This window comes from Sus scrofa, chromosome 6, assembly GCF_000003025.6.
Source record: "Sus scrofa isolate TJ Tabasco breed Duroc chromosome 6, Sscrofa11.1, whole genome shotgun sequence".
NCBI classification, from domain to species: Eukaryota; Metazoa; Chordata; class Mammalia; order Artiodactyla; family Suidae; genus Sus; species Sus scrofa.
Window position 1 is genome coordinate 12,476,480 of NC_010448.4, and position 12,336 is coordinate 12,488,815.

The window sequence follows — 12,336 nt, forward strand, 5'->3', positions numbered from 1 at the left end:
AGGGTAGACATACTGACATCCTCACCAGCATAACTGTCTTGAGGTCATGTTTTTCCAACTGCTACTGATCACTCATTCCTTTAGGTGGCCTGTTCCATCAATGACAGTTTGTCTCGGTTGGGCACGCCTCAGCTGCCACTTCCTTACCCAGGCTTGGCCATCTTATGCCTACTCCTCAGGCTTCTCCTGTACCCTGAGAGCTAAATGATCTGACCACAGCTAGGCCCACCCCTAGGCTAGTCCTCATCCCAGACAAAAGCCGGCTGGCTTGTTTTCAACGTTACAGCATCTGTTGGTCCTAAGCAAAATGATTTGAAGCCACAGTCCCACAGGTCCCCTGCTACCTTCGATGCATACCTCTCAGCATGAAAGGGTTCCCCACATGTCAAGGGGGTGGCCCCTGCTCTGCCCTGGCTTCTCTTCATTTCCCTTACAGCTATCAAGCCCCATCTGCTGCCTCTCCTTTTTTTTTACTTTCAGTCCCAGCAACTGTGGGACATGAGAGTCTGGTAACTTCCTCTTCTCACATTCAGCATCAACCAGGCAGAGCTAATGTCAGCCCTACCCCCAAACAGCCTGCACTAACTACTCTAAATGTTTTTCAGGATATGGAATTGCAGTTTGGAGGTGAGAACAGGTAATCCTCAGTGGTCTGGTTGGGCTGGAGGCAGGAGGAATGTGGCAAACACCAAAAGACACGAAGAACAGATCTAGGAGAGCAGGAGGCATTCCCTGGTGGCCTAGTGGTTAAGGATATGGCACTGTCACTGCTGTGGCTTGGGTCACTGCTATAGAGCAGGTTTGGTCCCTGGCCTGGGACTTTCTATACGGCGTGGGTTAAGAAAGAAAGAAAAGAAAAGGAAGGAAGAAAGAGAGGGTCCTTGCCAGATGATTTTCACCAGTCGCCAACAATCAGTGACAGACAGGAGAATGCACTTGGTTGCTCTCTGAAGGAGTTTCGTGGAACGCAACTGAGAAGGGAACTGTGAACTGGCAGAGCTCCCTCCCTTAGGTTTCTCTTAAGTGAGAGTTTTTGCTCTGGGCAGCTCCACCCAAATCCCCTCCCTGTTAGCATTAACCTCACATGGAAGTTTCTGGGCCAGGGGCTGAACCTGGGCTCTACCCGTGACCTATACCATAGCTGCAGCAATGCTGGATCCTTAACTTACTGCACCAGGCCAGAGATTGAATCTGCGTTGTCAGATACAACACTGGATCCTTATCTGCTGCACCATAGCGGGAACTCCAAGCTCATTTACTTTTAAAAAAACAGGTGAAGAGTTCCCGTTGTGGCTTGGTGGGTTAAAAACCCAACTAGTATCTATGAGGATGTCGGTTTGATCCCTGGCCTCACTCAGTGGATCGGGGATCTGGTGCCATGAGCTGCAGTGCAGGTTGCAGATATGGCTCAGATCCTGTGTTGGTGTGGCTGTATAGGCTGGCAGCCACAAATCCGATTCAACCCCTATCCCTGGAACTTCCATATGCTGCAGGTGCCACCCTAAAAAGAAAACAAAAATCAGGTGAAAGGTTTCTCCTGATGTGTAGCAGGTTAAGGATCCAGTGTTGTCATTGCAGCATCTTGAGTCACTGCTGTGGCATGGGTTTGATCCTTGACCTGGGACCTTCCACATGCCACAGGCATGGCCAAAAAACCCAAAACATACATTTAAAAAAAAGCAGGAGTTCCCTGGTGGACTAGTGGTTAAGGATTTGGTATTGTCACTGCTGTGGCTCAGGTTTGATCCTTGGTCTAGGAACCTCCATATGTTGGGGAAGCGGCCCTAGCAAAAGACAAAAAGACAAAACCAAAACAAACCCAACCCTATTGTGGCTTCTCATTCTTCTCACAGGGACAGTCCCAGGCCATCCCTATATTTCTGGCTTCAAATAATCTATCCTGTGCCCAGGTTGTCTCTCTGCTCCTGGGGTGCAATGCTACTATGTAAATGCCCCAAGGGCAGGAACCATCTGTCGTAATACAGTCTTGTTCACCAGTGTATCCCCAGCAGCCTACAGTGTCTGCCCCTCTCTGGTGCTCAGGATGTCTTTTGGGAATGAATAAATCAATGTCCCCACATCCACGTCCATCATCAGTGTCCACAGTCTTGGTCAAGACGTCCCATGGGGTTTCACGCCCTCTTAAGTTCTTCAGTGCCCATCTCTGGGGCCTTTCACAGGAGTCCTGCTTACCTTTATGGTATGTTTTGCCTTGTTTGTAACATCTTAACATTCTAATTGTTATAAAACCAAGAGGTAGGTTCTCCTGCATTGAAACGTGTGTGACACACACAATGATTCCGTGCATGTGCCTGAGGTAGCATGGCAGCCTCTCTCGGGGGGCAGAAGGAGAAAGACCTGAGGGTAAGACTGTTGCCAACAGTGAACTGAGAGCTGGAAAATATAGCAGAGGGGATCCAGCCATGTTCCTCTCACTATTTCTTAGCTGGATGAGCTGTGGGAATTTCCTTCTCCAAAACACTAGAGGTCAGACTGGATGAAGGTGGAAGACTGTAGAGACCAGGTCCCAAGAGTCCACTGTACTCTGGCCGGTGGGATCTGATGGGACTTTCAGGCAAGGACTTGAGCCACACACAGCCCAGGTATATATAGTACAGGGTCCTGACTTTGCAGACCAGCTGCCTGGCTGGGAACAGGGCCTGTGTTGGCCACTCAGCTGAAGAGATGAAGGGGACTGTGGCCCAGGTCAGTGAGTGTGTAGGGGAGACAGCAGGGGGGCTTGGACTAAATCCCCAGCGGCATCCCACCCCTGGAGGACCTACAGGGTCTCACGCACTCACGTCTTTACAAGCTTTGTGCCTCCTGCCTGGGATGTTGTCATCTCACTCCCCATCTAACTAGTCCTGAGACTTAGCAATAGTCGAGTGACGTCAACGGGATTTAGCCACACCAGCTTTATACCAAGAAGATGATCCCAACTTTAGATTTATAGAGCACAAAACAATGTGGAAACGCTAAAATACTTAAGCACTTTAGTTATGAAAAATATATCTATGGAAAGTGGAAAGAAAATCTCTGATTAAAATCAGTGGGGAGTTCCGTTCGTGGCACAGCAGAAATGAATCCGACTAGCAACCATGAGGTGGTGGGTTTGATCCCCGGCCTTGCTCAGTGGGTTAAGGATCTGGCCTTGCCGTGAGTTGTGGTGTAGGTCACAGACGCAGCTTGGATCCTGTGTGGCTGTGGCTGTGCCATAGGCCAGCGCTGTAGTTCCAACTGGACCCCTAGCCCGGGAACCTCTATATGCCACAGGAGAGGCCCTAAAAAACAAAAAATAAAATCAGTGGAATAAAGACAGGTCATGGGGCCAAGTGCAGTGGGTATGGGTCTGGAGTCAGACAGGTGGAGGTCTGACTCCCAGAACACTGCTACTAGCTGAGTTTTCTAATGCCAACTGTTCTGCCTCCTGGCCTGCACCTCACCAGTGGAATGACCCCTGCCTCTCAGCATGCTGTGAGGTTCATGAAATACAGTCATAGATTCAAGCTACAAGAACTCATCTTTAAGAGGAGTTTCCGCTAAAGCCACTTTGGTGTATGAGGATTACAAGGCACTTTCTAAAAAAAAAATTACAAGTTCTGATCTGGATTTCTAGGGCCTGGGGAGTAAACAGCTCATGAAAGGACAGTGACCTCCATGACCACTGGTGCAGTTCAAAGGTGGGTATGTTCAGGTTTAGCAAAGCATTCATAACTTGCTAATTTATAGTAGTAATAACCTTGGCATTCCCTGCATTTTTCATTGGTTTTTCTGTCTTTACTTTTTTTTTTTTGTATTAAAGATCCATCACGTGAACAATGAATGTCAAATATTGCTTTTATTGAGAACACAGGCACAGGTGTACACCAGCCGTGAAGGGTGGAGCTGGAGCACAGCAGCTGGCCGTTGTACACAGTAAGAGAACTGCCTTGTATTGTGCTATGTTAACTAAGGTTCATAAGTTAACTAACCGTGTCCATTTTAATGGGTCATGGTGGTATTCTAGTATGAACAAGTATTAACTTAGAGACTAAGGAATGCGTGAATAATTTTACATTGAAAGTAATGTTAATTGTATCTTTTGACTTTAGAGAATTGCTATCCTCCAGGCCCATAGAGTCATATATAAATACACAATATACACACAAGTTTTTCCCTCTCTCTTTCTGCCGCTCCCTCCGTCCACTCCCCCCCAATCTGACCTGGTGGCATTTGCCCCTCCACACCCTTGCTCATGGAATACCATCCAGCCATGGCATATCTTCACCACAGTTGATTCAATCATTCCCTTACTGATGGTCAGTCAGTTTCCTTTTTTTGTCCTTACCAAAAAATACAGTATACCTTGACAAACATATCATCTTGGGTACTGGCACTTTTTTTCTTAGGGATAAATTTTCAGAAGGGAGTCTGCTGGGTTCAAGAGTCGTTGGCCCCTGAACAGCACAACGTCAGGAGCACTGACCCTCTGTGCAGTTGAAAACCCGAGTGTAACTTAGGCCAGTGCTCTGAATCTGAGGTTCTGCATCTACAGAGTCAACCAGTGGGGATGGTGTAGTCTTGTAGGATGTATTTGCTGAGAAAGATCCGTGTATAAGTGGACCTGTGCAGTTCAAACCTGTGTTGTCCCAGAGTCAACTGTGTACATTCTTAATGTTAAAAAACAGTGTTAAGATGATTTCCAAGGAGGTTGTTACAATTTATATTTCTAACAGCACTGAAAGAACTTAACCTCTCTCCTGCTTCCTTGCTATTAGTAGATGACAATTTAGAATGACAAAGACTTACTAGACTACAGATATTCTGATAATTTTGTTTAGAAAATCATGTTCTTATACAGTCACAGCATATCAATAATCTTCAAAAATAAGTGCAAGAAAAAAGCCAGTTTTGGTTACCATTTACAATTCTAACGCATGATTTGTGATTGATAAAAAAAGGAATTGTAAATCTGAAATCAACCCTAAAATGGTATATCTGAGTTAGGCAAAAAGCAAAAAAAATTTAGGTTAATCATTAAACAACTACATAAGGAGCGATCACTGAAAAGTCTAACTTTTCAAATGTTTGTGAGCCTTTAAAGCAAAGACATGACTTATATACCAAGTTAGGTCCTAAAGAAAAATGCTTTTGGTTGACAGCAGTCAAACTCATTGAAGTAGGATTTCTTTCCCCCCATTTTTGGCTGCCCTGCGGCATATGGAACTCCCAGGCCAGGGATCAGATCCAAGCCACAGTCTTCAGCTAAGCCGAGGATGCGGCAAGGCTGGATCCTTAACCCAAAGTGCTGGACCGGGGATCGAATCCATATCCCAACACTCCCAAGAGCTGTCAATCCTGCTGTGCCACAGCAGGAGCTCCAGAAATGCCTCCTATAAACAGACTATTGCAAAAATTTATTTCTGGGAGTTCCCGTCGTGGCACAGTGGTTGGCGAGTCCGACTAGGAACCATGGGGTTGTGGGTTCGGTCCCTGGCCTTGCTCAGTGGGTTGAGGATCCGGCGTTGCCGTGAGCTGTGGTGTAGGTTGCAGACGCAGCTCGGATCCCCGTTGCTCTGGCTCTGGCATAGGCCGGTGGCTACGGCTCTGATTGGACCCCTAGACTGGGAAGCTCCATATGCCGCAGGAAGGGGCCCTAAAAAAGGCAAAAAGACAAAAAAAAAAAAAAAAAAAAAAAATTTCTGAAGTGGACTATGCACGTGGAAATTTTAAAAAGCAGTAAGACATTTATTGACAATTTCTTAAAATAAATTACTTTTTCCCTACAGTCTCTGAAATGTAACATTTGTGAACTACACACGCATTCTATTTTTTGCAAGACAATTTATAAAATATTAAGAGAAATACGGAAACACACAAAAATACAAGTCGTTTCTGGGTTATACAATATTTTGGTAAAAAGACATGCATCTGTCTGTAAACACCCCACTGAAAGATAGAGACAGCACAGTGGTATGGCTATTCTTTACACAGCCCGTTTATTCTGTGGTGCACACTGAGTGACAGAAGCCACCTCTGCCTCCTTCCACCCTCTCCAATTTCTCTTAATCACCTCACACTTGCATATTTATGTCAGTGAGACTTGTAAGAAATCTTCGGCAAACCCGGAAGGTTCCAACTTCACCAGTACGGTCTTCTGTTGACTGAGGAGGTAGCTCAGTTAACCATGGTCATACCAACTTCTACATGCCAGCAAGCAGGAGGAGAGAACACAGAGGCTATATGCTACTAAAACCTGTTAGATACTTCATTTGGAATGCATCCTGGGTTGTGAAGATAATGAAACACATGTGATGTTCAGTATGGAAAATCTTGATGCGTCCTGACTATCAGGACAAGAATTTCAAACTCCCGGTGCCGGAGTTAAATTTACACGTGCAGACTGCAGTGTGTGTGGTGGCATGCTCCCGCACATAACCACCGACTTCCTAGTGTCCTGTCTCTAGATTCCGTACACTGCTGCCCGGAATATGTCATGATGGGAGAATTCATTCCCGATTTTTAAAAGCTCACTGTAATACAGGTAAGTTTGTTTATTTACAGCTGGAGATATGCTGATATGTATTATTTAGCTGGGTTTCTCATCTAACTTGCAGTACAACATTGCTCTCAGAAGACTCCATTTTTGCGCATTTCTGAGCTGATAGATTATATCTCTGTATGAGCGCCCACGTTCCTACAGCACCTCCACATGGGCTCTCCCCAGTACAAGCTGGCTGCAGTCTCAGGGTTTATCCCCCGTATGAACTCTCTGATGGACACTGAGTCGAGACTTCCTGCTGAAGGCTTTCCCACATTCAGAACACTCATACGGTTTCTCGCCTGTATGGATTCGCAAATGTAATCTCAGGGTTGACCTCTGGCTGAAGGTTTTGCCGCATTCAGTACATTCATAGGGTTTCTCTCCTGTATGAGTTCTCATGTGTATAATAAGCTGTGAGTTCTGGATAAAGGATTTTCCACATTCACTGCACTCATAGCGTTTCTCCCCTGTGTGAATTTTCTGGTGTATAATGAGGTTTGATTTCTTAAAGAACGTTTTTGCACATTCGTTACACTCATAGGGTCGTTCTCCAGTATGAATTCTCTGGTGTGTAGTAAGTTCAAACTTCTGGGCAAATGTCTTGCCACACTCACTGCATTCGTAGGGCTTCTTTTCCATATGTGCTCTCTGGTGTACAATGAGGTTTGACTGGTGGGTGAAAGCTTTTCCACATTCAAGACATTCAAAGGGTTTCTCCCCAGTATGAATTCTCTGATGCTTAATGAGGTTCGCCTTATGGGAGAAGGTTTTCTTGCACACATTACATTCATAAGGTTTTTCTCCAGTATGTATTCTCTTATGACTAATGAGGAGTGATTTAAATGAGAAAGCCTTGTCACAATAATTACAGATAAAAGGTTGTACCAAATTTCTAATTTTCTGGTGTTTAAAAATGGCTTCTTTATGGCTGAAGGCTTTTCCACTTTTACTATATTCAGGGTAGTCCATTCCAGTATGGGGTTTCTCCTGCTTCACATAGAGGAGGGCTTTGCCAAATCCATTACAGTCGTCAGCTTTCTTTCGTAGATAGCTTCTATTGCTATTAAGTAAGTCTGAATTGTATCTCAAAGTTTTTTCATATAAGTCGTATTTATACGGTACTTGTCTTAAAGAAACAAAGTCTGTGCTAAGATTAAACGTTTTGCCAAAGAGATGATGATCTCTTTCTTCAATTGGGGTTTGGTTCTTAAAGATTATAAATGGCCTTGCCTGCTCATCTGGGTTTCTGTGGTCCTTCTCCATCTGGTCATCAGCCTTCCATACCTCTAGGAAAGAGCACATGAAATACTGTCAACACTTTCACCAGAATGTGAAGTCTCCACAAATGTTTCATCACAGGACTACCTCTTTGGTTTGGGACTCAGCTGTTCAAAAGTAAAAAAGTCCCTAGTGCAAAGTTTTCCTAGCTCTTAACTTTGGGGGAAAAAAGACAAAGCCTGTGGCAAAAGGGACAAAAAAACAGCACTACCAAATTATAAAACGGCTTTAAACGTGGGTGCAGTGAAATAAAAACAAATGACATAAGAAAGCTGGTAGGTAATTCCACACACAAAGCCAATCTAGTGTCCTCAAGGACACTACACAGTTGGCACAGATCGAGAAAATAAGCAGACAGATGTTAAGGGAAAAACCCAGACAGATCTAAGTTGAGCTTCCACCATTTAGACTGAATTATGGTGCTTCAAGGCTCTGTTCCCTTCTCTCTGCTCTATTCGTCTGGACCAATAATTTCCTCAAGGCAGCTTTTTTCACAGGTTTGCAGGGAGAACCCTATGCAGAGGTCCAATCTCCAAAGTGAGACTTTTGCAAACAGAACCAAAATCCAGAAACCCATACAGTCTGTAGGAAATAGAAAATGGGTCCAAGATCCTCTGACAGACTCACTGCTACTGCTGGTGGCACTCCTTTTGTTCTATCGAAGTAGTTTGAGAGAGAAAATATTTCTACCATCATATCTTATTTTTTTCCTTTTAATCTAATTTCTTTTTTTTTTTTTTTTTGTCTTTTTGTTGTTGTTGTTGCTGTCTCTTGGGCCGCTTCCGCGGCATATGGAGGTTCCCAGGCTAGGGGTTGAATCGGAGCTGTAGCCACCGGCCTACGCCAGAGCCACAGCAACGCGGGATCCGAGCCGCGTCTGCAACCTACACCACAGCTCACGGCAACGCCGGATCGTTAACCCACTGAGCAAGGGCAGGGACCGAACCCACAACCTCATGGTTCCTAGTCGGATTCGTTAACCACTGCGCCACGACGGGAACTCCTAATTTCTTCCTCAAACCAATCTTGTCCCTGCTTTTATGTGAAGGAATTTTAAGGGTCATATTTACCCACCTCAACCTAGACCTTACAAACCTTTGCTTTCGTCTCTGTATTACTGGTTATTCCTGACTCTTGTGATCCTGCTGCCATCTGTGTCACTCTTATACTGAAAAACCTGTATTTTCTTTAAGGCTATGACACCAATTCTCATGACCTAAAATATGGAAGTCACCATTTTGGCAAAATGAGAATACTAATGAAAAAAGGAACTAATTACAAAACAAAGTTTTAAAAAATGTTAGGCAAGAATTAAGGCTCGCATGTGAGAGGTTAATAGCTATAAAACTTAAAACAGGAAAAAAAGTTAAGCAAGGAGAGATGGTTATTTGGAGATATGGCTCAGATCTGAAGTACAAAAGTATCTGTTAGCCACCTCCAAAGGGTTAGGGATGTGAAAAACAGATTCCTAAAAAACATTCCAAAGGCACCATTACATCCATTGACTTCTATCTGATTCTCCTCCCTGCCTTGCACTTCTTCCCTAGAAAGTTCTGAATTGGAAATTTCTGATATTCACAACCCTCTCTCACTGATCCAACCTGAAAATCCGGTTTGATAATAATATCAGAACTTGATAGTGAAACAGAGCTCCTAACTGCCTGGACTTCAGAAAGCTTGGAAACAAAGAAGGTAAAACTTGAGAGTTTGCATTCTCTCTAAGCTTCAATACATGAAGTGTGAAACCAAAACCACTTAGTAATTCAGAAGCTCCTAATTTTGGGTACCTGAGAAAGAACCTAAAGGCTACTAGGCAAACCTTGAACTATGCCTGAAAGCTGTGCTTACCCACTGAAAGTAAGTTGCTATAATTCTCCAGCATCACATCCATGTAGAGGATCCTCTGAGAGGGGTCCAGTTGCTCCCATTCCTCCTGGGTGAAGTCCACAGTCACATCCGTGAATGAAACTGATCCCTGAAATGGCATATTGCTATTCATTCTGAAATGATCAACACCAGTGATGTAGGAAGGACATGTGAAAACTTACTCTTACCATGTTGTAAAAAGAGTCATTTATCTTTAAAATTTACCTATGACGCCAACTGTAAAATGTCATTGTTTTGTCATGTCTTCAAATATTTTTAGAAAGCATTTATTCAGATTCCCCTACATCTCTGGCACTGTCCTATTTGGCAGATATCTAAGCTTAATAAAACACTTTCTTCTCGGAAGATGCACATATGGCTAGAGTCACACAGACATTAATATGCAGTGTTTAATGTTAACACTATAGTGACGATGCTCACGGAGGTATTATTTTTGGCATCTCAAACTACATAATATTAAAAGATTAATTAAAGCTTTAAATATTTAAAGGCAGAAGGTGAAATTCTAAGATGAAATATCAGGCATAAGTAAAGCTCTGCACCATATCAAAACCATAAAAAGAGTTTTAGAAGGGCAAAACCAAGTGAGACTACCTCAAACTGACAAGCTTCTGCAGAGCAAAGGAAAACAACAACATGAAAAGGCACACTACCAAATGGGAGGATATATGCGCAAGGTGTATATCTGAGAAGGGGTTAATCTCCAAAATACATAAAGAACTCAAAGCAAAAAAAACAAAAACAAAAAACCGATTAAAAAATACGCAGAGGAGGAGTTCCCGTCGTGGCACAGTGGTTAATGAATCCGACTAGGAACCATGAGGTTGCGGGTTCGGTCCCTGCACTTGCTCAGTGGGTTAACGATCCGGCGTTGCCGTGAGCTGTGGTGTAGGTTGCAGATACAGCTCGGATCTCGAGTTGCTGTGGCTCTGGTGTAGGCCAGTGGCTACGGCTCTGATTGGACCCCTAGACTGGGAACCTCCATATGCCGCGGGAGTGGCCCAAGAAATAGCAAAAAGACAAAAAAAAAAAAAAAAAATACGCAGAGGAGATAGACATTTTTCCAAAGAGTACATGAGAAGGTGTTGAAAATCACCAATCATCAGGGATATGCAAATCAAAACCACACTGAAATATCACCGCACTTGTTAGAATGGCTATTATAAAAGAGGACATCTACAACGACTTACACATTTACATTGTGTTAGGTATTTTACCCTAGAGATGATTTAAAGTACACAGGAAGATGTATGGAGGTTATATATAAATACTATGCCTTTTATATAAGGGAGCTGAGCATCTACAGATTTTGGTGTCAAAGGGGGCATCCTGGAACAATTCCCCAGGGATACTGAGGGACGATTGTCCTCATGCTCAGCTCAACAGTATTTATATTTATTTATTTTTTTTGGGGGGGGGGTCTTTTTGCTATTTCTTTGGGCCGCTCCCGCAGCATATGGAGGTTCCCAGGCTAGGGGTCGAATCGGAGCTGTAGCCATTGGCCTACGCCAGAGCCACAGCAACGCGGGATCCGAGCCGTGTCTGTGACCTACACCACAGCTCACGGCAACGCTGGATCGTTAACCCACTGAGCAAGGCCAGGGACCGAACCCGCAACCTCATGGTTCCTAGTCGGATTCGTTAACCACTGCGCCACGACGGGAACTCCTCAACAGTATTTATAAAAGCCAGGATACGGAAACAACCTAAGTATCCACTGATGGAGGAAAAGATAAAGAAATTGGGGCAAATACACACACACACACACACACAGGAATATTATTCAGCCATAAAAAATGGCATGTTACCATTTGTTATAATATGGATGGAACTTGAGAGCATTACATCAAGTGAAATAGGTCAGACAGGGAGTTCCCGTCATGGCTCAGCAGAAATGAAACTGACTAGCATCCATGAGGACACAGGTTTGATCCCTGCCCTTGCTCAGTGGGTTAAGGATCTAGCATTGCTGTGAGCTGCAGTGTAGATTGCACACTTGGGTCGGATCTAGCATTGCTGTGGTGCAGGCCAGTGGCTAAAGCTCTGATTCGACCCCTAGACTGGGAACCTCTATATGCTGTGGGTACAGCCCTTAAAAAAAAAAAAAAAAAAAAAAAAAGAAAGACACAAAACAGACAAATACCATATAATCTCAATTACATGTGGAATCTAAACAAACAAGACAAACAAGTATGTAGATACAGAGAACAGACTGGTGATTGCCAGCGGCTAGGGGATAGAGCTAGGAGAAATGGGCCAAAAGATACAAACTTCCAGTTATAAAATCACATAATATACAGTATGGTGACCATGGTTAATAATGCTGTACTGCATATCTGAAAGTTGCTAAGAGAACAGATCTTAAAAGTTTTCATTATAAGAAAAAACTATGTATGGTGATGGATATTAACTAGACATTGTTATCACCTCACAAAACATACAAATATCAAATAATGTACAAGTGAAATAAGATGGCCAATTATACTTCAATAAAAAATAAAAGTCTACTAATTAAAAAAGAATGTTCACAACTACATTTTACATAAGAGCCCCAAACTGGAAAAACAAGTTCATCAATAGATTAATTTCTGGTGGTGTATTAAAACAACTATAAAGCAATGAAAAGGAACTAATTCCAGCTACAGAGG

The 12,336-nt window shown here is 43.5% G+C and overlaps 1 protein-coding gene and 1 long non-coding RNA gene across 6 annotated transcripts in view; one reads left to right on the forward strand and one right to left on the reverse strand.

Annotated features, from left to right (window-relative positions):
• Window positions 3,196-4,130, forward strand: LOC110260914. Its single transcript, XR_002344503.1, has 2 exons — window positions 3,196-3,680; window positions 3,803-4,130. It is a non-coding gene; the product is annotated as an uncharacterized LOC110260914 (long non-coding RNA).
• The window catches only part of ZFP1 (ZFP1 zinc finger protein), a 69,179-nt gene continuing 60,661 nt past the window's right edge, over window positions 3,819-12,336 (reverse strand). For 2 of the 5 annotated variants that reach the window (XM_013998178.2, XM_013998179.2), the window contains exons 4-5: window positions 9,650-9,776; window positions 5,703-7,809 (exon numbers count right to left, since the gene is read on the reverse strand). In XM_013998178.2, the coding sequence (XP_013853632.1) occupies window positions 6,725-7,809; window positions 9,650-9,776 (1,212 nt within the window). In that variant the 3' untranslated portion in view covers window positions 5,703-6,724. Of the gene's footprint in view, window positions 7,810-9,649; window positions 9,802-12,336 lie in introns of all 5 variants that reach the window. The other 3 variants (XM_005664345.3, XM_013998177.2, XM_013998180.2) reach the window with 3 other exon arrangements.